This window comes from Seriola aureovittata, chromosome 17 (assembly GCF_021018895.1).
Source record: "Seriola aureovittata isolate HTS-2021-v1 ecotype China chromosome 17, ASM2101889v1, whole genome shotgun sequence".
NCBI classification, from domain to species: Eukaryota; Metazoa; Chordata; class Actinopteri; order Carangiformes; family Carangidae; genus Seriola; species Seriola aureovittata.
The window spans coordinates 5409101-5431668 of record NC_079380.1 but is presented as its reverse complement, the minus strand read 5'-3'; the positions used below and the strand labels follow the sequence as shown (position 1 = coordinate 5431668).

Sequence of the window (22568 nt, the reverse complement as noted above, 5' to 3'; positions counted from 1 at the left end):
AATTGTATAACACTCATAGGGGCCTTGAGTAGTTTTACATACTTTTGTTATTGCACTTTCACACGGCATATTTTGAAAGCAGGACTGTTACTTGTAAAGAATTATTTTTACAGTGTGGTGTTGCTTCTTTTACTTCATTACAGGTTGTGAACACTTACACAGAATTTCTGTAATTACTATCAATCAAAAACACTTGAAGTTCCCAACAATTCCATGTCAAAGAAGTGATTCCCGGGGGTACTTGAAGGTATCATTGGTTTCCTCACCAAGCTCCCACACACACCACTCATGAAGAAAACAGGGCAATTATCTGCCGCTGATGTTGATTGGTTGACACACTTTTTTTTATCTACAAAGCAGCCAATGAGGAAATCACTTGATCTTGCACACAACCAACACATCGACTCTGAGGTGACAGCAGTAACTTGTAGGGTTCATGGTCTTTCACCTGTCCTTGGCCTACACTAGGAAGTTGTTTTTAGTTTGAAGGGTGCAATGTAGAGTAAACGCAGTTGTATATAGGTTTTAGTTTGAAATGGAGATAGTCTGCATTAAAAAAAAAAAACAATATTTTTTTTTTTGCCTCTTCTCAGAGCAATGTGCTGCAGTGTGGCTGGTGTGGCTGTCAGCCTGATAAGATGCAACAATAACCTTACAAGAACTATAACTATTATATAATAAGCACAAATGCAATATTAGAGTGTAAGAATTTGTTAATGCAAATGGGATACACCTTTAAGGTAACAGATGGGTCAGCTGGAGTATGGACATCACAGCTGAGAACTTGCTCCATCACAGGCAATGCTCTGGGTAGTTGTCAGTTTCACAGTCTATGATTAATCTTTCAGGATTTTCACTGTGCCAGCTTCTTATGCAAATGCAGGCTGAAGGGAGATCAGACAAATGGTGCAATCCAGTCTGTGACACACCGTTTGAAAATAGTGTTTGCAGAGTCGTGATGAGTGTGTGTAAGAGTGAATTCTGCAACATTGGATGCAAGGTTACTTGAGGTTAGAAGTATAAAATATCTCACCACAAAGTCCATCAGCCTTTTTTGTTGTTGTTTTAAAACCAAAGTGAGTGATGAGTGCCCTCTGCTGGTTTATATAGTCAACTACAACTGCATGCTGTGAGAAATTTACCATGTGCACATAAACCGTTGCAGATATCATCAGCCTGAATGCTTGTCATCGAGATGCATCGACAGTACTGAATACACAGGAAATGGCAGTACTGGAGCAAAGCATGTTCTTTTTTATTAAGTGTACAAAACAAGTGCAAAAATAGTGATTCATAAGAGCTACACAAAGTAGGAGTTGCCCTTCAAAAATTACAGTCACAGAGGATACAAGTCAAAATGCAATACATGGAAGTGCTGTTCAAAGAGGATAAAAGGGATCAATGGTGCAGTCTTGCGCAGTAGAAAAGATTGCAAAACATGGACTTGGTTTCACAGCATGAGAAGTACTAAGTGCAAGCTGCTGAAACAAATGCCAAAATTCATCAGCATTCTCCCTTTGAAATTATGCACAGTGCAAAAGATTTTACAAGGAAGAACCTCTATAAATGACATTACTCTAATACACTTAATCAAATAGATAACTTTGGCCCATATGCTATTGTAACAATTACTTCCTAGGCTGCGCACACATACACACTTGCACAGAAATGACAGCTTATCTTTTTCATTTACAACTAAGCCAAAGTAAACACCAGACAAATATGTTGAAGAGGCAGAGCTACCGTTAGCAGGTCAGAAAAGTGTTAATATGTTGCTACTGTTAACCTGGGATGCATGCAATGAGAGTACCTAGTTTATCATTCACATCTGAATACTGAGAAACACTGACATGTATAGAAGGGGACATCTAAGTTTTAGGTAACTGTGGAGCTGTGGGAGGAGGCTATACTACCTAAAACTGCAGCCAACAACACCTCAGCAAATAGCCAGGTATTGCAACTCTGGCACTGATATGTGAAACAAGATACTGAACGTTGACAACGACAAGCCTAACTGGACTGAAGGCATCTTGGGTTGTGGTGCAAATCAACAGTAAAAGGCACACAGCTTGTGGATTTAGGGTGGCTATTACTGAATCCCTAAACACTGCACAAACACACAAACCTTGCACAGAGTAAGCCTAAGTTTTAATTCACCAGTCATCCAGGCCACACACCCCCATGTCTGCCATTTACAGTATGCTGCACTTTGGCTTCTTCTTCTTCTCAGGTTCTTTTTTGGTCGGCTCCAGCTCCTTGCGCGTGTAGAAGCTGGAGAAGCAGGCTGGGGCGCAGATGGGCTCTCTGAGGCTGAGCAGCCACCTTCCTTCACCGTAATAGGTCAGCGAGCCGAGCTCCATCTCCTCGACCAGCTCCCCCTGCTGGCCTTCCTGCTGCAGGGCTAGGATTTCCAGCAGATCCAGGCCTGTTTGAACTGGCTCGACACCCTCTGCGCACCCCAGAGTAACGTGGGCGCGGCTTCCCAGAGGCAGGGAGGCAGCTGCAGGGACAACAGACGCTGCCTCCTTTTCGGCATCGTCTGGCCACAGCAGAAGCTGCTCCTCAGTGAGGGACACTCTGGCACCGACAGTGCGAGGAGTGACAAAGAGAGCACTCAGTGACAACTCGAATGTAGAGCCATAGAAATCTTTGACAGTCTAGAGAGCAGAAGAAAAGGGAATATCACAAGATTAATTTTAGTATGATAGGTTGTTACTGAGAAATGTCTATTCATCAATGCAAGAAATAAAATAGACAAGTAATACATTTACATGCCTACAAACATATGTAGCTATAAACAAACAATTAAATGACATTTTATTTCTTTTTCATTTCTTACTGGCTTCAGTGCATATTCTTTGGCACCTTCTGCTTTCCCATAGTCACAGAATTTTGTAGTGCAATGGAGGGTTCCTTTGGCTTCAAAGTACTGCTCCAGATCCACCTCTTTTTCAGCTTTACCAGTGACTGTAAATACAACGCAAGATCAGCTGCATCTTAGTCATGCCAAAGATATGAGAGATTAGTCTTAGATTTGATATTTCTCACTGATGCATTCACCTTTGTAATGAAACAACTTTAAACACACTCACAGTCTATCATGTGTTTCTTGAAGGCCTCCAAGGTGTCCAGCGTTTTAAGGAAGTCCATTGATGTGCACCTAACCTTGTCCTGGACAGAGGAGAGAAGAAACCAGCCAAAGTAAAAAGGAATAGACACTTCCTCGAGTGGACCCTTCATGGCTTCCAGTTGGGCCTCCTCTAGGCCTCGCCTGGTCTTCTTGGTCAGCTGTGCTAGATCACTGCTCCATGCTGTTTGTGGTTCCAGGAAGATGGCAACAAGATGGTGCGCCTCAGCAATCTCCCCCAGGCGGGCCAGCCGATCCTGGGTGTGGTTGGTGTCATCCACCACTACCAGCACAGAGGAAGCTGTTCCTGCGCTGCAGCAGGCCACCACAGCTTCATCCAGAGCCTTGTATCCGTCCGCAGATGATTCTGGATTCTCTGGCTTTACACCATGGTCATCAGCACAGATGACAGAGCAGTGGTCTTTGTAGGCATCAGCTATTGCACGCGCCAAGAAACTTTTGCCGCTTCCTGGAAGGCCTCTGAGAACAACAATGGTGCGAGAGGTGCGCAGGGCGTTTTTGGTCTGCTCTCGTTCCAGGAGAGCAAAGGACAGAGAACCAGATGCAGGGACTGTATCTTCTTCCTTTTCAGGTTCAGCATTATTCTGCTCAGATTTAACAACTTCATCATCTGCTGCTGCTGCCGCTTCAGCTCCCTTCAGAGTATCAGACTCAACCGATTTTTCAGGTTCAGTTTCCTTCTTGTCCTCTGCAGGTTTCACTTTTTCACCTGAACCGTCCTCCTTTAATGCCACAGCTTCTGTTGGCTTATCAGAGGAAACTTCTGCCACCAAAACCGTCTCTGATGCCGCTGCTTTCTCTGCAGCTGCTGGTTTTTCCTCTCCCCCCTCCTTTGTAGGCTCAGCTGCGACATCATTCGCTGCCTCCCCATCTTTGGCAACTTCTTCTGCTCCAGTATCCATGGTATTCTGCAGTTCAGCTTCAGTCTCCACTTGTTCTGACGCTTTCTCTTCTTGGCTGGGTGGTTGTGTTTCTACTGGCTGCGGCAGTGTGACTGGTTCAGGTGATGTTTGCTCTTGTAGTTCAGCTTCTGGAACTGATTCTGCCAATTTCTCTGGCTCTGGTACAGGGGCACTCTCTGCCAGAGGCGTTTGCACAGGCAAAGGTTCTGGGTCATTCTCTGGCACAGGCTGCTGTTCAGGCTGACTGTTCTCTGGTTCTGTGTCTAAAGCTGCAACTGGGTCAGAGATCTTTTCAGATGACTCATCTGGTTCTGGTGGAGCCACCGCACCGGGCACTGACTCCGTTTCAGATTTTTCATTGGGCAAGCTGTCGTCAATCTCTATTTCTGTTTTCTCCTCGGACAGTGTCACATTTTCTGTCACAATCAACTCTTCTGTTTCTTTTATGTTTATGATTTCTGTATCATGACCATTTACTGCCAGCTGCTCAGTCTCCTCACCAGCAGCTGGTGGCTTCTCAGGCTCTGTGGATTCCACTGGTGTCTCCAATTTTGACACAACCTCTTTTTCCATTACAGCCTCCTCTTGCTGTGGAGTCTCTGACGCATCTAAAACCTCGCTGCTCTTTTCAGTATCCATGTCTGGCTTACAGTCTCCCTTTATACACCACCATGTACCTTAAATGCATAATTAAAAGAAAGAGAGAAAAGCTTTAATCAGCCCAGTGATGACTGAATTCATAGAACCCTTTCAACATTTGCCCACCCATTATACCTTAAAGAGCACAAAAATAGAGCTGCTCCAACTCTCAGCAAATTACGGCTTGAAAAGTTTGAATACTAGGCCAAGGCTGGAGCAGGGCATGAGTCATGCATCCATTTATTTCGGGTTCATGCATCATATCTCCAAATTAAATCTGACTGAAATGGTTAAAATGGAGAAGGTTACAATTTGGGATTTACAGATTGTCGTACTGAGCAATTTGATAAAATTATTAATTCTTTCTTTCTTTAACTGGCTCAATTGAAGAATATGTACATGTGGCAGCAAACACTGTGGAAGAAGTGTCAATATGCTTTTTAACCGCATGCCCTTCTAGAGGCCAGTTTTATCAGGATTGTGGTCATAATGTCTCATACGGGAAGTTACTCCATAATTTAAGAAAGAGAGTGGTTTTGTTGGGACGGAATCTTTTTTTGCTGCAGTAGGTGGACACAATGTCGCATCTGATTTAATCCAATAGCCCTGAAACAACATTAAGCTTTAATGTTCATTTTTGTTTAGAAGCAGTGTTGTGCCCTTGTGCATATAGGATGGGTGGGGGCAAAATGCTGATACAACTCAATCAATTTTTAATTTCCATTTATGTGTTAAAGAATAAGGCCAGCAGTCCAATGGTAGAGACACGCAAACATGACTGCAAAAATATGTATTTAGACCTTGTATTGAGAAATTAACATCGGTAAACCTTGCCAGCAAACATAGACAAAGGGTGGTTAAGAAAATGGGGCATAGCAGAAAAGTGTGATTACATCATACTACAGCGACCTCCACCGTGTGGCAGGATATTTTGCCAAATGTCAGGGTAAGGTACGTTTCTAAATGCTGATTTTACAGATGTGCGAAACCTCGTCGTGTCATGAGACAGAGGGGAAGCTCTCAACACTCAACCCAATGTAGCAACAAAGACAAACCTGGCCCACACTGAACTCAGTATTTTACCAGCTGGTAAAATGCAACCGAAACCAAACATGAAAAATTAGGAAATATCAACACTTTCACGTTTATTTAACTTAACCTCTTTCGTTTTATTAGAAAAGGTACAGCAGCAGTAAATGCGCAGTGAGTGAGAGGGTGGTTGTCTTTTTTGTTAAAGGCAAGTTTAAATGAATAGATAATACATTAACTTAACCAAGAATCAGAAATTTTAAAATAAGAGTCGACGGCCGCGGCAAAGGGACCTTAAATATGGTTTTAAACAGAGAAAATCGATAGAGGTTGGACATTACATTTCACTAACTGCACAATGTGGCCAGGCGGGGAGTGGCGTGCACCTAACGCTAGCACGCCAGACAAAAACAATTTAGCCTGGCAGCCAGTTAAATTGGATATAACATCACCAGCTACAGCGCCACGTCTTATCAAGTTGGATGTTTATGAGGCGGAAACAACTCACCGCGTGCTACTGGAACAACTTATTTAGGTAATTTGAGTAAACAAAGATAATGAACGAGTTGTAGCATACAGTATGAGTGGCTATTGTTTGCTAAAATGCCAGCTTACCAGTTGCTGCAGTGAAGCTGTCGGTGGTGCCGCTGACCACGCGTTTCTCTCTGGATACAATGACAAGGCAATCCTTGGCACAGACACGCACTCGCTCCACTCTTCAAGGAGACGGGAAAAAAACGGAAATTCCCGGGAACGCGCAACTGGGCGGGGCCACGGACACGCCCCTGACACCGGAAGGACGCCACTGGAGAAATATAAAATTATACCGCTGCAAAATTTCCCTAAGTCATAAGCTTATATTGATTTAACATTTTAAACTTTATTTGCATTGATTTTTGAAAAAGAACATGAATAGAACATTAAATTTATAAGTAGAATAGCCACAAAACACACATTTACCATTGGTCACTTTCCCCATATTCATCTAAAAGCATTAAATTATAATTAAAGCCTTACATCCTATTATTTTCTAAATAATTAATAATTAATTTTATATATTTTGTCATTCGTTCTTGTTGTGTATAAACTGAATGTGTATTTGTGTACATGTGTGCTGAACTTTAATAAAGACAAAAAAAATATATATTTCTCATTTCTCTATTTTACATGATTTGCAATTTTTCACGTCAACACACACACACACACACACACACACACAACAGGTGTGAACCTCAGTCACTTTATATGTGATACCACTCCTATCCCATAAAGTAGACCTGACAAACCCAAAGTGATAAGACTACTTTGCAAACACACAAGGCAATGTAACAGTGATTTTTTCAACATTTATGAAGAGTTCAGTTGAGGAAAATAACCATATTATTTTAATTGAAAGGTGCACAATTATAAATCCATCATCAAGATTTCAGAAAAAGGAGGGTCCCATTAAAAAGCTGAAAATTATCATAAGTTGTAATTCTGCTGCCTCTGACCTACACACAAAGCACTCAACATTTGTGTTAACCTTGTTAACTTTCTGTATCTATCATCAGGCAAGCACTCATGCATGCCTGGTGATAGATACAGAAGAGTTGTGACGTGGAAGTTCCCCTAAAATTCCCCTACTTTATGTATCAAGGGACTCATTTTCTATATAATAGCTATTGCAGTTTTTCAGAGAACTTTGACAAAAACACAGCTTCACAAATAGATTGTTCATTGTGATTGAAAATATTTACAGTACTAAAAATAATATAATTCATTCTCCAGAAGTAATCCAACAAAATCAAATAACTTTGGTAAGTCAGACTGTTTATAGAAAGATACTCTTTGTGGTTCCAGTTCCCCAGCTATATTCTAAAAGCGGGGTGAAAGCCAGATCTGGGGCTTTAAAGTAATTCCCCATGTTATTTCCCAATATTTTTACTTCTCAGAGAACAGTATACCTTTGTAAAATTTACTGCTGTCTGTAACAAAAGACCATTGCTCCTGATATGACCTTCGTAGCTTCATCATGTATAACCCAACACCACGATCCATTGCCTGGTTTATATTTGTGTTTCATACTGGTGTTCATATTTTAACCTTGAGAAGTTACTACTCAAAACATGCCTGTGTTCATCAAAACCTGTAAGCAGACACTGGGTCTTATTTATCAGCCAGTTTCTTTAAAAAATCTTACTGAAAACACGCAGACGTCTCAAATTTAAATACAAACACAAATACATTACAAATCTTTTCAATACATGTCAGATGACTTTTATAGAACTTGTTTTGATCAGTGATCATTCTCTTTCTTTTATTTCAGGCTGCACTCAGTCTTGACTGGATACATCCTCATTGTGATAGGTGTTGCTTTGCTTCATCAAGAGCCTGAAATGAAGAATGATAAATGTCAGCCTTTAAAAATATCTTTAAATGGAACTCAGATGATGTGAATGGGAAACAGAGTGGGAACCTTCTGAATAGCATTCATGGAGGAGTCGTCTTTTTGCAGTTTGGCATGGGTTAAGGCTCTCTCAAAGCTGGCGACACTGGATTCAAAGTTTCCAAGGTTCACTGATAATAAACACAGTGGAAATTACTTAAAGGTCAGGTCACTAGTTTGTACAGTTACAACAGCATTAGAATACTAGAAGATGACATGTTACTGTTAATCGAAATGTTCAAATATGAAGTGATAAAACCAGACAAAGAATTACTTTCTGATTGTGCCACCAACACGTTGGCATTTATCTGCCATTTTTCGTCAGCAATTTCATCAGCCGCAGCAACTGAACGGACGCCATAGTCTCGGGCTTCTTTATGGCGATTAAGCTCCAGGTAACACCAACCAATTTCGTGAAACAACCAGGTCTTCTCCAAACCACCACGCACAAGTGGTATTTTCTTTTCCCAGCTGAATTGAGAAGAAAATGAAATAGAGAAGAGGGAGAAGAAAATTTAATAAATATAATGTCACCAATAAACTAATCTTCCATAGTAATTTCTCAATGTAAGATAATACTTGTTATGTAAGGTGTGACTAGAAAAGATTACCATCAAAATAGCATTTTTTGCTAAGGATGGCCATGTCGCATATTTCACAAGAGCAGTAGATATTTCATTATTTACTTACAACTCAATGGCCTGTGTCAACTGTCCAATTTGGGCATATACTCTGCCAATGTTGTCCAGCGCCCTGGACATTGCTTCTGGAAGTTTGCTGTTGATAAGAAAGATTACTGAACATCTGATCTATTGTTGTACTATACTTTGACTCCTCTTGTGTAATTTCTTCAGATTCTCACCACTGTTTAGCCAACTCCAAGTCTTTTTGATGATGGTCTAATGCTTTCTCCATATCTCCCAGGTACATCAAAGCATTCCCAATGCAACTGTGCAGGCTGCCCAAAACCTTTTTTTTATTAGGTGCATCTTTCTCTGACCATCCCTGCACTGTCTTCATGACCTCTTTTGCCTTCTTGAGATTACTCTCTGCATTTCCGGATGTCAACTCTAAGACAACAAACATAAAGTAAACACTTTTAGGCTAAAAAGAAACACACAAGGCTACAAGTTCAGCCAGAGTCCTGACTTACCTGCATCAAAGTCATCCAGGCTCTTCAGCAGGGACAGAGCAGGTTCAGAGGGTGCAATGGGACAGAGCTTGCTACATTTTTGTTGCATGAGCTTACGGTCCCTTTCCCGTGCACAGATAGGTTTCTCCTGGTTCCACAACTCAGTGCAATTGTCGAGGTATGTGAGGGAGCTCTGAATGACGTCCTGCAGTTGTTCCCCATTCTTCATCTTGCCTTTTACCAAATCTGCAGATCATTGCGTAACAGTTTTAAATATCAGTTTATTAAAAGTGAACAACATCATTGTATTTAGGATTAAACAAACATATTGAACAGTACTGAACACTGGAGAAACTAATAGTTAACATCTGAAGCCACGACAACAGCAAACTTCATTCAATCTCTATTTAATCAGGTATATTCAAATGAAAGATGTAGAGAGACAAAAGTATAGTCAGAAAAGGTTATAGAAATAACATAGTACCTTTGTCTTTCAGCAGGTTTTCTAGATATTTCTTGTCACTGTAAAACTCTCCCAGCAGTTGTTTGATTGTCTTTTCACTCTTGGGGGTCTTCTGGGTCTGCTGTTTTTTTTCCTTCTTCAGATGCTGAATAGCAGTAATTGGCCGTACCCTCTTTACAGGTCAGTCATTCAGAAACATAGTATTGTGCTTCAGATGGGAGGTCAGGGTGAACATTACATATAGAAAACTGTTAAGTCTATGTTAACCCATTGGTTAAAGAAGTGATCCTGGGTAAGACTCAAATACTGTTCAGAAGTTTCATATTTTTTTTGTCTTTTCTGTTGCAGTAGAATTGCTTGGTTGCTGTATGCATGCAGTTATCCTTAACAGCTCTGTCTCCAAGCATGCATGCTAAATACTGGATTACTGAAGGGCAAGTGAAAGACTTACCTCCTCATCTTTTTGGAGACATGATAAATCTCCCTTAATCTCCAGTTTTACAGATGAAGGGCCTGTAATGATTTAGATTTTAAGTGTGAATTGTGAGAAAGATATTCATATGCTGTCATTATAATTTAAGTCACAAAAATGTGTTAAATTACTTACAACCAACAGAGTTTTCTATGGACTCCTGTGCTTTTTGGATACCCAGTCTGAACTCCTGTATATGTGGACGTAGCTTTTGTCCTGTGTGGTAAAACACCAGTGCGAATTCAAATTCTCCCAAGTAGTATAAAGCCTCTGCCTTCTGGTACAATCCCTAAAAAATCATGATAAAATAAATTCTCGTGGCTTCACTTTTCATAGTTTCTCGTATATTTACCATAGAGTTCTGTCTTGAGGTCTGTGATTTAAATAGTATAAATGCATATATATATAATGCATGTATTTTTGTCTAGACGCTGGAACGCACAATCGTAAATATTTCTGCAGACTCATGTGTACCTCGAAAAATGTCACGTCTTCTTCGAGTGAAGCCTCTGCATCTTTTAAAGCGTTTTCAGATTGCCCCATCTTCAGGTAACATTTGGCTCGGCCAACATAGCAGTTCTTATCATCAGGCTTTAAAGTCAGAGCCTAAACAAAGAGCAAAAACAAGGCATTCCGTACCTACATTGAAAAGTTGCACTGACAGCCTTGGACAATGCGTTATCACCACAAGATGATGAGCTCCAGTTAGGACAATGTGCTATGCCTGACGTTGGCTAGGTAACTAGTTTCTTTGTTCTTACCGTTGTGAATCTGTCTATAGCCTTTTTATACTCTCCTTTAATGTAAAGCCAATCCCCGTCGGCCATTAAAGTGGAGAATACGCTCTGTGGCTTTTGACCATCGTCGCCTCCATCTTTGCCTGACATTTTTTTTGTCACGTTAAACTTAATTCACAGACGAACGCTCACAGAAAACTTAACTCCGGAAGGTATCCAAACACACTAACACCTCCGGTATCCTAGCAACCACACCAACAAACTAGAAGGAAGGAAAGTAACGCCATCTACTGGCCGCTTACCGCAGCACAACAAAAATCTGCTTTCAGTATGAATTATACATGTGGTAATAACCTTATCATTAAAGGTTGATAATTTTGTTTAAATTGTTAATACTGATACTATTCCAGTAAAATTAAATGAAAAAAACAGTTAAGGGGAAACCCAGAGGAGGCCAACTTTATTGACATGGCTGGTACTTTTCAAGGGTAAAGAGAGGATGGTTTCACCATAAGGGCAAAAACAAGGAAAGCAAAGATGAGGATGCTTTTCTTTTCATCATGAAATGCACCAAGAGAACAAAACACTCATCAGGAAGCAACTGAACATTACAAGGTTTCATCATCACACAAGTGCCTGACTTTCTTAGACGATGGCAAACATATCACAGGTCAATGTTCTATTATCTGTTGCATTGAGTAAAATTAGACAGCTTGCATCACAGTCAAGGAACACAAAGAGCATAATCTATTTCTGTGCAATACTTCATGCTGATCAAGCAAAACAATTACCTTCCTGAATTTGTGTCAAAGGGACGCTCACAATCGATGTCGCTTTCAAACGTTTACATAATAGAAAAGTGTCCTCATCTTACACCAATGGTTCTATCAGACAGCAAATTTACAATAAATATACATATCAAAATAAAAAAAATGGAAAAAAATCATCAACTATCATCACAAATCAACACTTTACATTCCAGTAAAATGTACAATGCAGCAATCTGTGAATGGCAACATCAAACATAAAACCTGTGACAACAAGAGGTAGGGGGACTTCGCTGGCAACAAAGCCAGCACAGCTGTCTCCACTGCCATCTTTCTAGTGTGCTTCAGCTGTACTTTATGTGTAGGTCTAGGCTCCATGTGTTGTGAATTTTAAAAATGCTCAAATGCTCGTATTGGCTTATGACAAGGAGGCAGTTTTCAGTGTGAATTCGTAGCAGCCAACTCTGTCTGTCTGTCTGTCTGACTGACAGGGGAAAGGGGGGAGGTGCTGATTGCTCAGTGATTTTCTTCAGAAATCATTAAGCAATTTATTAATTTTCATGCAGAGAATACACCGTCAGCAGTAAGTTGAGACGAGCCGGATAATAGCTTGCTCAGTGCTCAGTTGCATCTCAAGAGTTTCCCCAGGATGTCACTTCCTGTATGGATCCCTAAAAGCTCTGATACAATAGCTGCACAATCTCTTTTATCTCAAAAATCCAGAAAATGTTTGGACCATTGTTGCTAGCCATTACTGGCTTTAAAGTTTGTTTCATTCTGGAGGGAAAAAAAACAAATCCAAAACCAGTAACACTATCAACTCAGTCTGAGCTGTCTTGGTGTCCTTGCTATACGGGCGTTAAATCATTTGCTGTATGTGGTCATTGGGTTGCATTCATTCAGTCAATGGCATAGACAAGAATCTGACTTGCAATCAGTCAGTTATTAAATACGGATGGTGGGTCAGGGAGTTGACATTGTTGAAAAGTCCTGATGCAGTAACTGTTTAGGTAGACGAATCCTCCAATTAACCAAACTGGAAGAAGAAATTTCCTGGTCCAGATGCTGAAACAAATGACAAACAAGTCAATAACTGAAATACAAAATTAGAGTATCTTTCCAAAGTGGTTGACCGAAGAGCATCACATCACTTCTCTCAGTTTTTTGGATACAAATAGAACATAAATTACCTTCAAAACTAAAACCTCCTGGGCCTCCAAAGAACGCCTTGAAAATGTTGTTGGCATCAAAATCTGGCAGAAAGAAATCGCAAGTAAGAATAGTCATCAACACAGAGAACTTTCCAGCCAGGTTGAACCTTCTCACTATAAAATCAATTGCTCCTTTATAATAAAGAAGTGACTCATTGGCTCAGACATGACTTGTATTTCGATCTGTTCACCCTCGAAACCTCCCACCCCAAGGCTTGCCCAGGTGCTGACCTCCCATGTTCATGCCGTCATCCTCAAGATCCTGGCCGCTGTCATAGCGTGACTTCTTCTTTGGGTCTGAAAGCACACTGAAGGCCTCGCCCACCTCCTTGAACTTCTTCTCTTCTTCTTTCTGCACCTCAGGACTAGCTCCGCTGTGACGGTCTGAGGAAAGGTATAGAATAGAAGTGTTATGTTTGTTAATCACACATTAGATGTTTCTGTTCCTGTGTAAAATCACAATACTTGAAGAAATAAATCACCTGGGTGATGTAAAAGTGCACGTTTGCGGTAAGCTTTCTTGATCTCATCTTCCGTGGCATTCTTATCCACCCCTAGCACTTTGTAGTAATCTTTCCGTTTGCTTTTCTTCAACTCCAGCTGGGCATTTTTCAGGAGGTGCTTGTGTTCTATGGAATAATGGAAAGAAAAGAAGGAACGGGTTAATAAACAACAGGAGTATCAATGTTATTAAAGTGGCAGAAGGTAGCAAAACAGTCATAAGCTCCCAGTGCATAATGTTTAAGCACCATGAATTAGAAAAATGAAGAGGAATGCTGGAGTCAGATTCTCACCTTTTGTCTTCTCTGTCTGGTAAACCTTCTCATAGTCTCGCACTGCCTCTTCATACTGCTCTGTGTCCATGTAGCTGCAACACAGTATGCACAAGTCTGTCATTGTTTCTTTAACAAATTTGAATAATAGAAAAAAAGTGTAATTGATGATAATGACACTGTCTTCTGTTTGTCCTGGTGTGTAATAGAGTTAGCAAATAATAGAGATAGCAAGAGCTACTTGCTATCTCTATTAACAACAGAGTTAGAAATATTAGAAGTACCACTGTGCTCTCCGTAAATAGGCCTTGATGTAGGTCTCATCCAGTTTAATGGCCTTTGTGCAGTCTTCAATGGCCTGTTCTAGTTTCTTCAGCTTTCAAAGAAAAAGAAAAAAAGTATGACCATGCAAAGCAGACACAGAAACGTAGTGGTCTTGATTTGACAGAAGAAAATACAAAAAAGGAAATATTCCAATAAACTTTATACTGTCATAGGAACAGAATGAGGACTCTGCAAACTAACTGACTGAGGACTTGCGTGTGTGTGTGTGTGTGTGTGTGTGTGTGTGTGTGTGTGTGTGTGTGTGTGATGCATGCCAATTACATTACTGTAAGCCTGGAACAAGCCTATCATTCTAGACTTATCAAAAATATCTCAGTCCAGTGCACTGTAGGAGTCACAGTTTGGAGTTTTGTGTGTTTGTGGTTGTGTCCTTACCTTTATCTAAACAGACACAAGTCCTACTCTGTCCTTATCTGCTACTTTGTGTTTTGTCAGAGCTGTTTGTGTCCATATCTCGTTTGCAATTTTTACTGATATGGTGTCAAACATATCCAGCTTTTTGTGGCAAACAGCCACACAGTCAGTAATTAAGTAGGTTTTTATGTTAATCCTGTGCTAATGACTATAAAATTTCTTTCTTACATGACCAAAATATAAAAGTGTGCATTATCTTCTCAAGTGTTGTGTTTGAAATGACTAAAACCAAGGATGAGAGGATTCTCCCATAATGAAAAACAACTCGTCAGATGTCCAAACAACAAGTGGTATCTCTCTTGTGCATATGTCTCACCTTAGATCCAACAGTGGCCCTATTACAGTACAGTTTGGCATTAGTCTTGATGTTGTTGGGGTCTATTGTTAATGCCTCAGAGTACAGCTCATACGCTGCCTCAAAGTTTCCCTCCTTGAACGCCTTGTTCCCCTCCTCCTTCTTGGCTTTTAGTGCTTTGGCATTCTGGGAAAACAAACACATAGGACAATCTTAAAAATCTACTCTGGCCCATCTTTGCGGTAGTAGAAGTCAATCTGACTTAAGATGGATAAAAGAAGTACTGAAATATGTTTTCTTTTCTGTTTCTTCAATTTTCCTCAGTTAACAGCAGTTTTTCTTAGCAATATTCATAGTGAAAATGGTTTAACTGGTTCACAAAACTCTTCTCTTCTGAATAACTCACTCTGCATGCAAGCCGAGCCTTGTCATGGTCAGGAGCCATACGCAGGGCCTGAACAAAGAACTGGACGGCCTTGTCAATGCAGTCCTCATAGTAGAGACAAAGACCACGCACATACAGTGCGTCTGCATTAGTGGAGTCCATTCGCAGAATATCACTGAATGGAAGCAAAAAAGATCAATGTTAATGTTAGAAAAAAACATACATATTAAAAAGAAAGAGAAATCACACCAAAAAATATGGCATTCTGTGTCATCATCTGTAATAGTTTAGTTCACATCAAACTACGGCAAACTGTGGAAGCTATATTTCCCTGCAGTGATGACACATTGCCAAGGATGCAGTGGTGTGGCAACTGAAATGTAAATGTGGTAAGAGACATGTGCATAATGGAAACAGGGCATCATCCAAAGTTATTAGTTGCCCTCTTTAAACTGTGAGAATGACTGTGCCCACCTCTCTGAAAACAAAGCCAGAACCACACAGTTCCTGAGGGCACTACCCAGAGAATTGTCATTTTCAAGTCAAATTAACACAGTGGAGTGATTGTAAGGCTGTGCCATTTGTATAGTCTTGTGATTACAAATTTGAGGTCAAGTGTATACTTCTTACACCCATGTGCCAAAACTAAAATAACTCTTAAGAAACATAAAAACACAAAGTGGTGCATGTAGTTTTTAGAACCATCATGCGTTGAGGCCCGTGGATTTCTGTAATCGTGCGTACTCGCAATCATCAAAGATGAGTCAGATCAATAAATCACAGTAAACCTGGTGCTTTTAATAAGATTATGGCTCTATAGAATTGTCTGACTTTCCGGATGTGTACATTTTACATAACTTTTTTCAAATCACATCTCACTCTTTTCCCATTTCTATAGAGCTCTGTGATATAGGATTACTCATTTGTTGTATCTAACTGATAAACAGGTCTCTAATATGATCATAATGAATGCTGTATAGATGTATTGGTGTGACATGGTGTGGCACATGCACAACCCTGTATCTCATTCTGCTTTCACCTTGCGATCATTGTGACAAATTTCAATACTGTTTACTATTTTTAAATATGCATTGTTACCTGGCAACAGACTGAGCCTCTGGGTAGCGTCCCAGCAGGGCTAAGCACTCTGCCTTCAGTATCTTGAACCTGTGACAGGCTGAGGCTGACTCCAAGGCCCGGTCCATGCAAAAGACGACCTAGAAACAACCAAAGAATATCCGCAGTCTGTGTTGCTTGACATACCATAGCATATAAATCCCAAAATGAAGTAACACTGTAACCACTGAGTAGCTTACCATCCTGAAGTCTCGCTTGTCAAATCCAATCTCTGCCATTCTCTCATATTCAAGGATAGATTCTGCATTCTTCAGCTGCCAAAAGAATTTGTGGTATTCAGTGACAAAGAAAAAGACCTCTAGTAGATAGTTGACTTCAGTGCTGTGCAGCCACTACTGGTCTCTCTTTTGTGCCATGCTTAGTGATTGCAAAATCAGGTCAATGTTAGCAGCAGTGGCTCTCTGAATAACCTCAAACTTGTATCCTGGCTTGCTCATTGGGAAGTGACAGTAACTCTGGCTGATATCCTCTTAAACCGCTCAGTATCAGACTTTTGCACTTTATTTGCACTGGCTAGGCCAAAGCTTATCTGACAGTGGATAATCACATCCAAATTGCCAGATCATGCTGAGGCCAACTCACCTCCTGCTGTGCCTGGCTGCTATCTGGCTCCAGCTCCAGAACCCTCTGGAAGCAGCGACTGGCAGCCATAGCATTGCCAAGGGACAGGTGGCACTTGCCCTCTCGCAGATGGCCCTGTGGGTAAAATACTTACAGTTCACAAACTCAACATTCCTCAATTCCCACCCTTGCTAAAATCAATTGGGTGAACAAGAACAAAAACAAAACCATGACTAGTTACAATTTGCGCCTTTGTTTTTTGACAGATCTTTTAAGACTTGTGACCTTTATTATACACAGATACACATAAGGTTTGTGTGATTGATTTATTGATTGATCAATATTATAGAGATGTGCTACAGCATATCACTATGTACAAAAATGTATGCATGGATAAAACTGGTTACACAATAGCTGCAAAGCTCTGCAATGTAGAAAACAACTACACTCAAAGTTGTGCCAAACTTCTCCAAATCTCAAGTTAAAGTTCCTAAGTAGATGCTGTTGTAAAGGTGTCACTCACAGAAAATATCTAGCAATGCAAGACAAAAAATGAATGGATTTCCCATTTAATAGAATGTAAAGGCTTGTTTCCCCACAGCCTACCTTCATGAAGGTGTTATCTAGTCGTACTGCTTGCTGGGAATCCTCTAAAGCCTCTCTATACCGGCACAACATCATTAATGTGGCTGCCCGGTTTCCATAGTAACTTGCGTTCTTTGGACACATGTCTGTATAAAAAAACAAGTTGGTTGACACCACACCAAAGTCACACAGACTTCATGCTATTGTGGCCTATCCAATACAAGAAGTCAACATTAGTTCCAAACATAAAGAAGACTAACAAGAATTATATAGGAATAATTACCTATGGCCTTGGTGTAATAATTGAATGCTTCTGCATAATCCTTCTTGATATAAAATGCATTGCCTTGCTCTTTGAAGCCCTCTGCTTCCCTGTGTAAAAGTGAGCAGGAAGACAGAAAAATGTTAAACGCAAATTGAACACAGAAGTCTGAGATGAGTAGCTCTGAGAATAGATCACGAATATACTGTATGTGGTTGTTAACTGGCTGGGTTGGCTTTACACTTCATTATTCACATTGTAAGACCGTTATGTCTGAGCATCACATTCATAATCACCTGTATGTCCATTATTATTTATGACAGTGTGAATTTAAGATTTCACTGGCCTGAGTTAGCTAAACATAGTAAGAGCCAAACCAGCAGGGCAGAAGTGTCTACACCAATCATACACGTAGCTATTTTGTGAAGCAGACAGGCAGAGCAGAGCCAGGAACATATGACACCATGCTGTGGGCCACTGCCATTACTTTTTTTGGAAGCCTTTCATGTTTTACATCACGACCACACAGTGAGTGAATGGTGTCATTAACTAGTTATCCAGCTAGCACCATTCTGGGAATATTGCAATGACGTGAACGCGGTACTCTCGGCCTGATCAACTTTTACAGTCGACAGGTATCGGCACATTTTCACATATGACAGTGTCTCCGACTGCAACCCAGAAATCCAGCACAGGAGCTAGCAACCAATCCGAACGTTATCCTGTGCCAAATTTAGCTAAACAGTTAGCGGCGGAACGCTAGTAAACGACGAGAAAATTAACATGGCATGGACTTGTGATGGCGCATATCAGTAAAAGACTGCTTTGTAGATGTAATTCTGCCACTGACAACATAAACTTCATGTGTCGTACCTTTCTAATTCTTCGTCGCTGAGCAGGTCCATGTCAGGGTCCATGTTCACAGCATCACAGTTCTCCGTCGCCATTTTGCCGTCAATGGGGAGGGGCGGGGCCACATTACTGCAGTCGTTACGTACACTGTAAACAGGAAGTAGTCCGCTAGGTAAGGAAAGTGGCTAGTTTGTAATTAAACATTTGTGTCATAACTAACGCATATATTCCAAATGTTCGACAATATCAGTGTCAATATGTGAATACACGAGTTTTAGTCGGGCTAGCTAGTTTCAAATAACATTAGCTGCTTAATATGGTGTATCTCTCCGAAAGCTAATGCTAAGCTATTCGTAGATGTCACATACATTATTGACTCTAACGATGTTAGCATACTGAGCTAGCTGACGTTTCACTTAGTAATATATATATGACTAATCATTTTATATGTTTGCTGGCAAGCTATTTATTAGTTCTATGATAGTGAATGTGTCTAACAGAATAAACAGAAGCAACCTAGCTTCCCAAATAGCGTGTACTCTAATGCTATGCTATACAGTTACACTGTAATAAAGTAATTGACTCAACATTTTTCTATCTCTTCAGATTTTCTGACCTGAGGGAGAGTCATGGGCAAGAGCTGTAAAGTGGTTGTGTGTGGCCAAGGTGCAGTAGGTAAAACGGCTGTTTTGGAGCAACTACTGTATGCCAACCATGTTGCAGGTAAAACTTTTTATAACAATATTGTGTTACATGTTGTACACTCATTATTTCAGATAACACGATCAGTATTTTCCACAAATTAATAAAAAAGCATAGCAGTGGGCATACAACACGTCTAGGCTTTGCTCACAGTTGCTTGGATCTAAAGTTCATACAATAATTGATTGTCAATAGTTTTTTATGGTATTAGTGGCATTACATGTTTAAATATGCATTGTATCCAAATGTTACAGTCAAGGCACTAACAGTACATAATACACTTGATCATGAATGTGGAAGTTATAAACACATTCAACTTTTTTTTCATGCAATGTATTTTTTTTGCAATTGAATCATCATCAAGTTTCAGGAACACCACCTATAAAAACTGAATAAAGTGTTATCTTAGATATTTCTGTCTAGGTCCTGACACATCTTGTCAAAATGCTGCTGTGCTTTCAGTCAGGCACTTCTCGGAACAGCTTATACTCACTATGAACAGATGATAGCATCAGTAACAACACTGGGCGATTAACAGCATGTGATAATATCTAAGAAAAATAAAATACCATGACTGTGTAATTTCAGGTTTGGCGGATTAATATCATGCTTATTGCTACATTCCAGTTTAAGGTTTACAAGGATGCATGTTTACATTTTTCTGCTGACAAACTGTCATACAAAGTGTCTTGATATTTGTTTCAAATAAGGGAATGTAAAAATGCTCAGTCACTTTGTGTTAATTACACAAGCAATTGTCTTAATACTTGTGCAGTATATCACCAAATGAAACACGGTTGTCTTTGTGTACTCACAGGTTCGGAGCCCATGGAGACCCTGGAGGATATCTATATTGGCTCCATAGAGACTGACCGTGGCACACGAGAGCAAGTGCGCTTCTATGACACCCGTGGACTCCGGGATGGGATGGAGTTCCCTCGACATTACTACACTTTTGCAGATGGCTTTGTACTTGTTTATAGCATTGACAGTAAAGAGTCCTTTAAACGAATGGAGGCACTCAAGAAGGACATAGACCGTCATAGAGACAAGAAAGAGGTAAGGGCTCACCACATTTATATGTTTAGTGAACAGCAAGATTTTAGAAGGCACCGATTTAGAGACACCAAAGCAATTCGGTCAGTTTTTTTGTTCGATTAAAATTTCTTAATAAACGTCCTATAAATGTTATGAGTGAGTGAATATAAATGTGAATAAGTGACATATAATACATAACTGAGCAAAACATCCTGCTTCAAAATACACAATGTCTTAATGCATAACACTGATACAGTAGATATAGTAGATAGCTTGTGAGTCACTGTTGTAATCTTGCTTTTGAGGTCAGGTTACATCAGGTTAACAATAATAGACGAATAGGTAACAGGTTAACAATAGCAGATTTTATAAATTCATGACACTACATATTTGAGATTTTCTGGGTCTAACACAGGTGTCTAGTAATTAAAGGCAACAATTTATGTTTATAGACATTTAGTGATCTTCCATATGCACTGGAATGAGATGTAAGTTATTCATTTGAATGTTGTTTCCTTCCATAGGTAAAACTATAGCAGAAATACAGCAGATTTAGTGGGGGGCATTGATGTTGATGGTAATAAAGATTACACTGATGTCGATCTAACCTGATGATCCTGATCCACAGGTGACCATTGTTGTGCTGGGTAACAAGCTAGACAGGCAGGACGAAAGGAGAGTCGACTCTAACCTGGCCCAGAACTGGGCGAAGAACGAGAAGGTTCGTCTGTGGGAGGTGTCGGTGGTGGACCGACGTACACTCATTGAACCCTTTGTGTACCTGGCCAGTAAAATGACCCAGCCACAGAGCAAGTCCACCTTCCCTCTCAGTCGCAACAAGAATAAGGGCAGTGGTTCTACAGACAGTTAAATGACCAAACACTGTTGTCACATTCAAGAGGGAGTGAAAAGGGAGAAGAGGTGTGTTAAAGGGAACCCTATTTTACTAAAGGATCAATTTTGTTATGAAGGACTGAGGTCATAAAAGTTGGTTTTGAGAATCTGGAGAAGCGATGAGAGGAAAGGCAGGATGATTGTATGGATATTTATATACAGTGAGCACTGTTGGTATTGACATAGCATCTGCAGTATATTTGATGTTTTGGTGAAATACCTATTTGAATGTGGTGATTTCTTGATTTTATTTTGACATATCAGCTAAGATCATCAAAGCATGCAAAGTTTTTTTGTTTGTCACTCCCACTTTATTGGGTTGGACTATGGTCAAACTGTTTATCCACATTCTTTACAATTACATCTGTTGTCGTTGGTCCTACATAATATAATTCTCAGACTACTGACGATCAGCATTTCATTTCGGTGTATACTTAAAAAGTCCAGAGTTTTAAGATAGATTCATAGTGCTCACTGTATAGATAAATTAGCACATGCACACATGTACGTGTGCTACTATTATATGTACATGTACACACAGACCAAATCAGAAATGGCTGCAGTTTCAAACGTTACATAAATTTCACATCACACGAATGCTGAATCTCACATGTTGTATAAGTTATGATGGGTGAAGAGATTTACTGATATATTATTGATGGTGTACAGTAATTGTGCTTTTTGTTGGACTGGAGATTTGTTACACTGTATGTATGCAGAGATTCACTGTTGGATTTTGTAGAGTGAATGATTGACATTCCTTACCACATATGGCCTTCTGTACAGGCTTTAAATATGAGATAAAAGACGTTCAGATGAAAGGCGGTTTCTGCAGGCTCAGGTGCTACTTTTTTTCTGCTTGCTACACTTAAAAAAAACTTGGGGCACAATATATATATATTAAAATGTCATATCATCAACAACACAGCTCACATTATCAGTTACAGTCACTGCTGAAGTTGGAGCCGGTCTATTCATACTGAGCTGTACAATGAAACCCATAAGAACACATTACACATTCACTGACCTGATCATCCAGGGTGCAACTCAAGATCAAACGCGCAGCTTTTAATATATGTTTTATTGAAAAGGGGAAATCTCTTGATATTGTCTTGAATATTCATGTGTTAGAGTCTATCAACTCAACTTATCATTCAACTTTTTTGTGAATATCTAGCATTCAAGTTTTAATATCCTTAAAATGTGTTCACTTGATATTTGTTTGCATGTTTTGTAAACAAATTAAAGGATATTTTTCCCAGTGCCTGACCAGGGTGGTTTTCAGTGTAATGTCTGTTGTAGTTTGTTTCATGGCCAGTAGATGTCTCTGCAAAACACTGGATGTTGTCATGAAATCAGTTACTATTACTGGAGGCTGTTGTGAACTATCTACTTTT

At 40.0% G+C, this 22568-nt stretch overlaps 4 protein-coding genes across 4 annotated transcripts; 1 reads left to right on the top strand and 3 right to left on the bottom strand.

Annotated features, from left to right (window-relative positions):
• Positions 1-1231: 1231 nt before the first annotated feature.
• Positions 1232-6488, bottom strand: cnp (2',3'-cyclic nucleotide 3' phosphodiesterase). The gene is made up of 4 exons (XM_056401537.1): positions 6334-6488; positions 3093-4727; positions 2840-2967; positions 1232-2657 (listed from the first exon to the last, which is right to left on the bottom strand). Exons 2-4 carry the CDS (start codon positions 4687-4689, stop codon positions 2193-2195), a joined length of 2190 nt encoding a protein of 729 aa, XP_056257512.1. The 5' UTR covers positions 4690-4727; positions 6334-6488; the 3' UTR covers positions 1232-2192.
• A 597-nt stretch (positions 6489-7085) lies between these two features.
• On the bottom strand, positions 7086-11153 carry odad4 (outer dynein arm docking complex subunit 4). Its single transcript, XM_056401538.1, has 11 exons — positions 10975-11153; positions 10688-10819; positions 10349-10502; positions 10193-10254; positions 9763-9913; positions 9300-9524; positions 9009-9216; positions 8837-8923; positions 8421-8617; positions 8177-8277; positions 7086-8091 (listed from the first exon to the last, which is right to left on the bottom strand). Exons 1-11 carry the CDS (start codon positions 11098-11100, stop codon positions 8056-8058), a joined length of 1479 nt encoding a protein of 492 aa, XP_056257513.1. The 5' UTR covers positions 11101-11153; the 3' UTR covers positions 7086-8055.
• A 229-nt stretch (positions 11154-11382) lies between these two features.
• Positions 11383-18650, bottom strand: dnajc7 (DnaJ (Hsp40) homolog, subfamily C, member 7). The gene is made up of 14 exons (XM_056401535.1): positions 18559-18650; positions 17707-17795; positions 17445-17569; positions 16860-16973; positions 16457-16531; positions 16239-16357; positions 15162-15315; positions 14777-14941; positions 13986-14077; positions 13723-13796; positions 13411-13557; positions 13160-13312; positions 12908-12970; positions 11383-12782 (listed from the first exon to the last, which is right to left on the bottom strand). Exons 1-14 carry the CDS (start codon positions 18630-18632, stop codon positions 12745-12747), a joined length of 1482 nt encoding a protein of 493 aa, XP_056257510.1. The 5' UTR covers positions 18633-18650; the 3' UTR covers positions 11383-12744.
• On the top strand, positions 18575-22443 carry nkiras2 (NFKB inhibitor interacting Ras-like 2). The gene is made up of 4 exons (XM_056401536.1): positions 18575-18709; positions 19144-19260; positions 20057-20298; positions 20906-22443. Exons 2-4 carry the CDS (start codon positions 19167-19169, stop codon positions 21146-21148), a joined length of 579 nt encoding a protein of 192 aa, XP_056257511.1. The 5' UTR covers positions 18575-18709; positions 19144-19166; the 3' UTR covers positions 21149-22443.
• Positions 22444-22568: the final 125 nt, after the last annotated feature.

What these genes read in the sequence shown, in the direction of transcription:
- cnp (XM_056401537.1), bottom strand. Translation starts at nt 4,689, where the DNA reads ATGGATACTGAAAAGAGCAGCGAGGTTTTAGATGCGTCAGAGACTCCA. An exon ending in CAAGAAACACATGATAGACT is followed by an intron (nt 2,968 to 3,092) that starts GTGAGTGTGTTT and finishes TTGTATTTACAG; the next exon opens with TCACTGGTAAAGCTGAAAAA. An exon ending in AAGAATATGCACTGAAGCCA is followed by an intron (nt 2,658 to 2,839) that starts GTAAGAAATGAA and finishes TCTGCTCTCTAG; the next exon opens with ACTGTCAAAGATTTCTATGG.
- dnajc7 (XM_056401535.1), bottom strand. Translation starts at nt 18,632, where the DNA reads ATGGCGACGGAGAACTGTGATGCTGTGAACATGGACCCTGACATGGAC. An exon ending in AGCGACGAAGAATTAGAAAG is followed by an intron (nt 17,796 to 18,558) that starts GTACGACACATG and finishes ACTTTTACACAG; the next exon opens with GGAAGCAGAGGGCTTCAAAG. An exon ending in AGGAGGTTTTAGTTTTGAAG is followed by an intron (nt 12,783 to 12,907) that starts GTAATTTATGTT and finishes CATTTGTTTCAG; the next exon opens with CATCTGGACCAGGAAATTTC.
- nkiras2 (XM_056401536.1), top strand. Translation starts at nt 19,167, where the DNA reads ATGGGCAAGAGCTGTAAAGTGGTTGTGTGTGGCCAAGGTGCAGTAGGT. An exon ending in GTATGCCAACCATGTTGCAG is followed by an intron (nt 19,261 to 20,056) that starts GTAAAACTTTTT and finishes GTGTACTCACAG; the next exon opens with GTTCGGAGCCCATGGAGACC. An exon ending in GTCATAGAGACAAGAAAGAG is followed by an intron (nt 20,299 to 20,905) that starts GTAAGGGCTCAC and finishes CCTGATCCACAG; the next exon opens with GTGACCATTGTTGTGCTGGG.
- odad4 (XM_056401538.1), bottom strand. Translation starts at nt 11,100, where the DNA reads ATGTCAGGCAAAGATGGAGGCGACGATGGTCAAAAGCCACAGAGCGTA. An exon ending in CATAGAAAACTCTGTTGGTT is followed by an intron (nt 10,255 to 10,348) that starts GTAAGTAATTTA and finishes AAATCATTACAG; the next exon opens with GCCCTTCATCTGTAAAACTG. An exon ending in CCATGAATGCTATTCAGAAG is followed by an intron (nt 8,092 to 8,176) that starts GTTCCCACTCTG and finishes TCTTCATTTCAG; the next exon opens with GCTCTTGATGAAGCAAAGCA.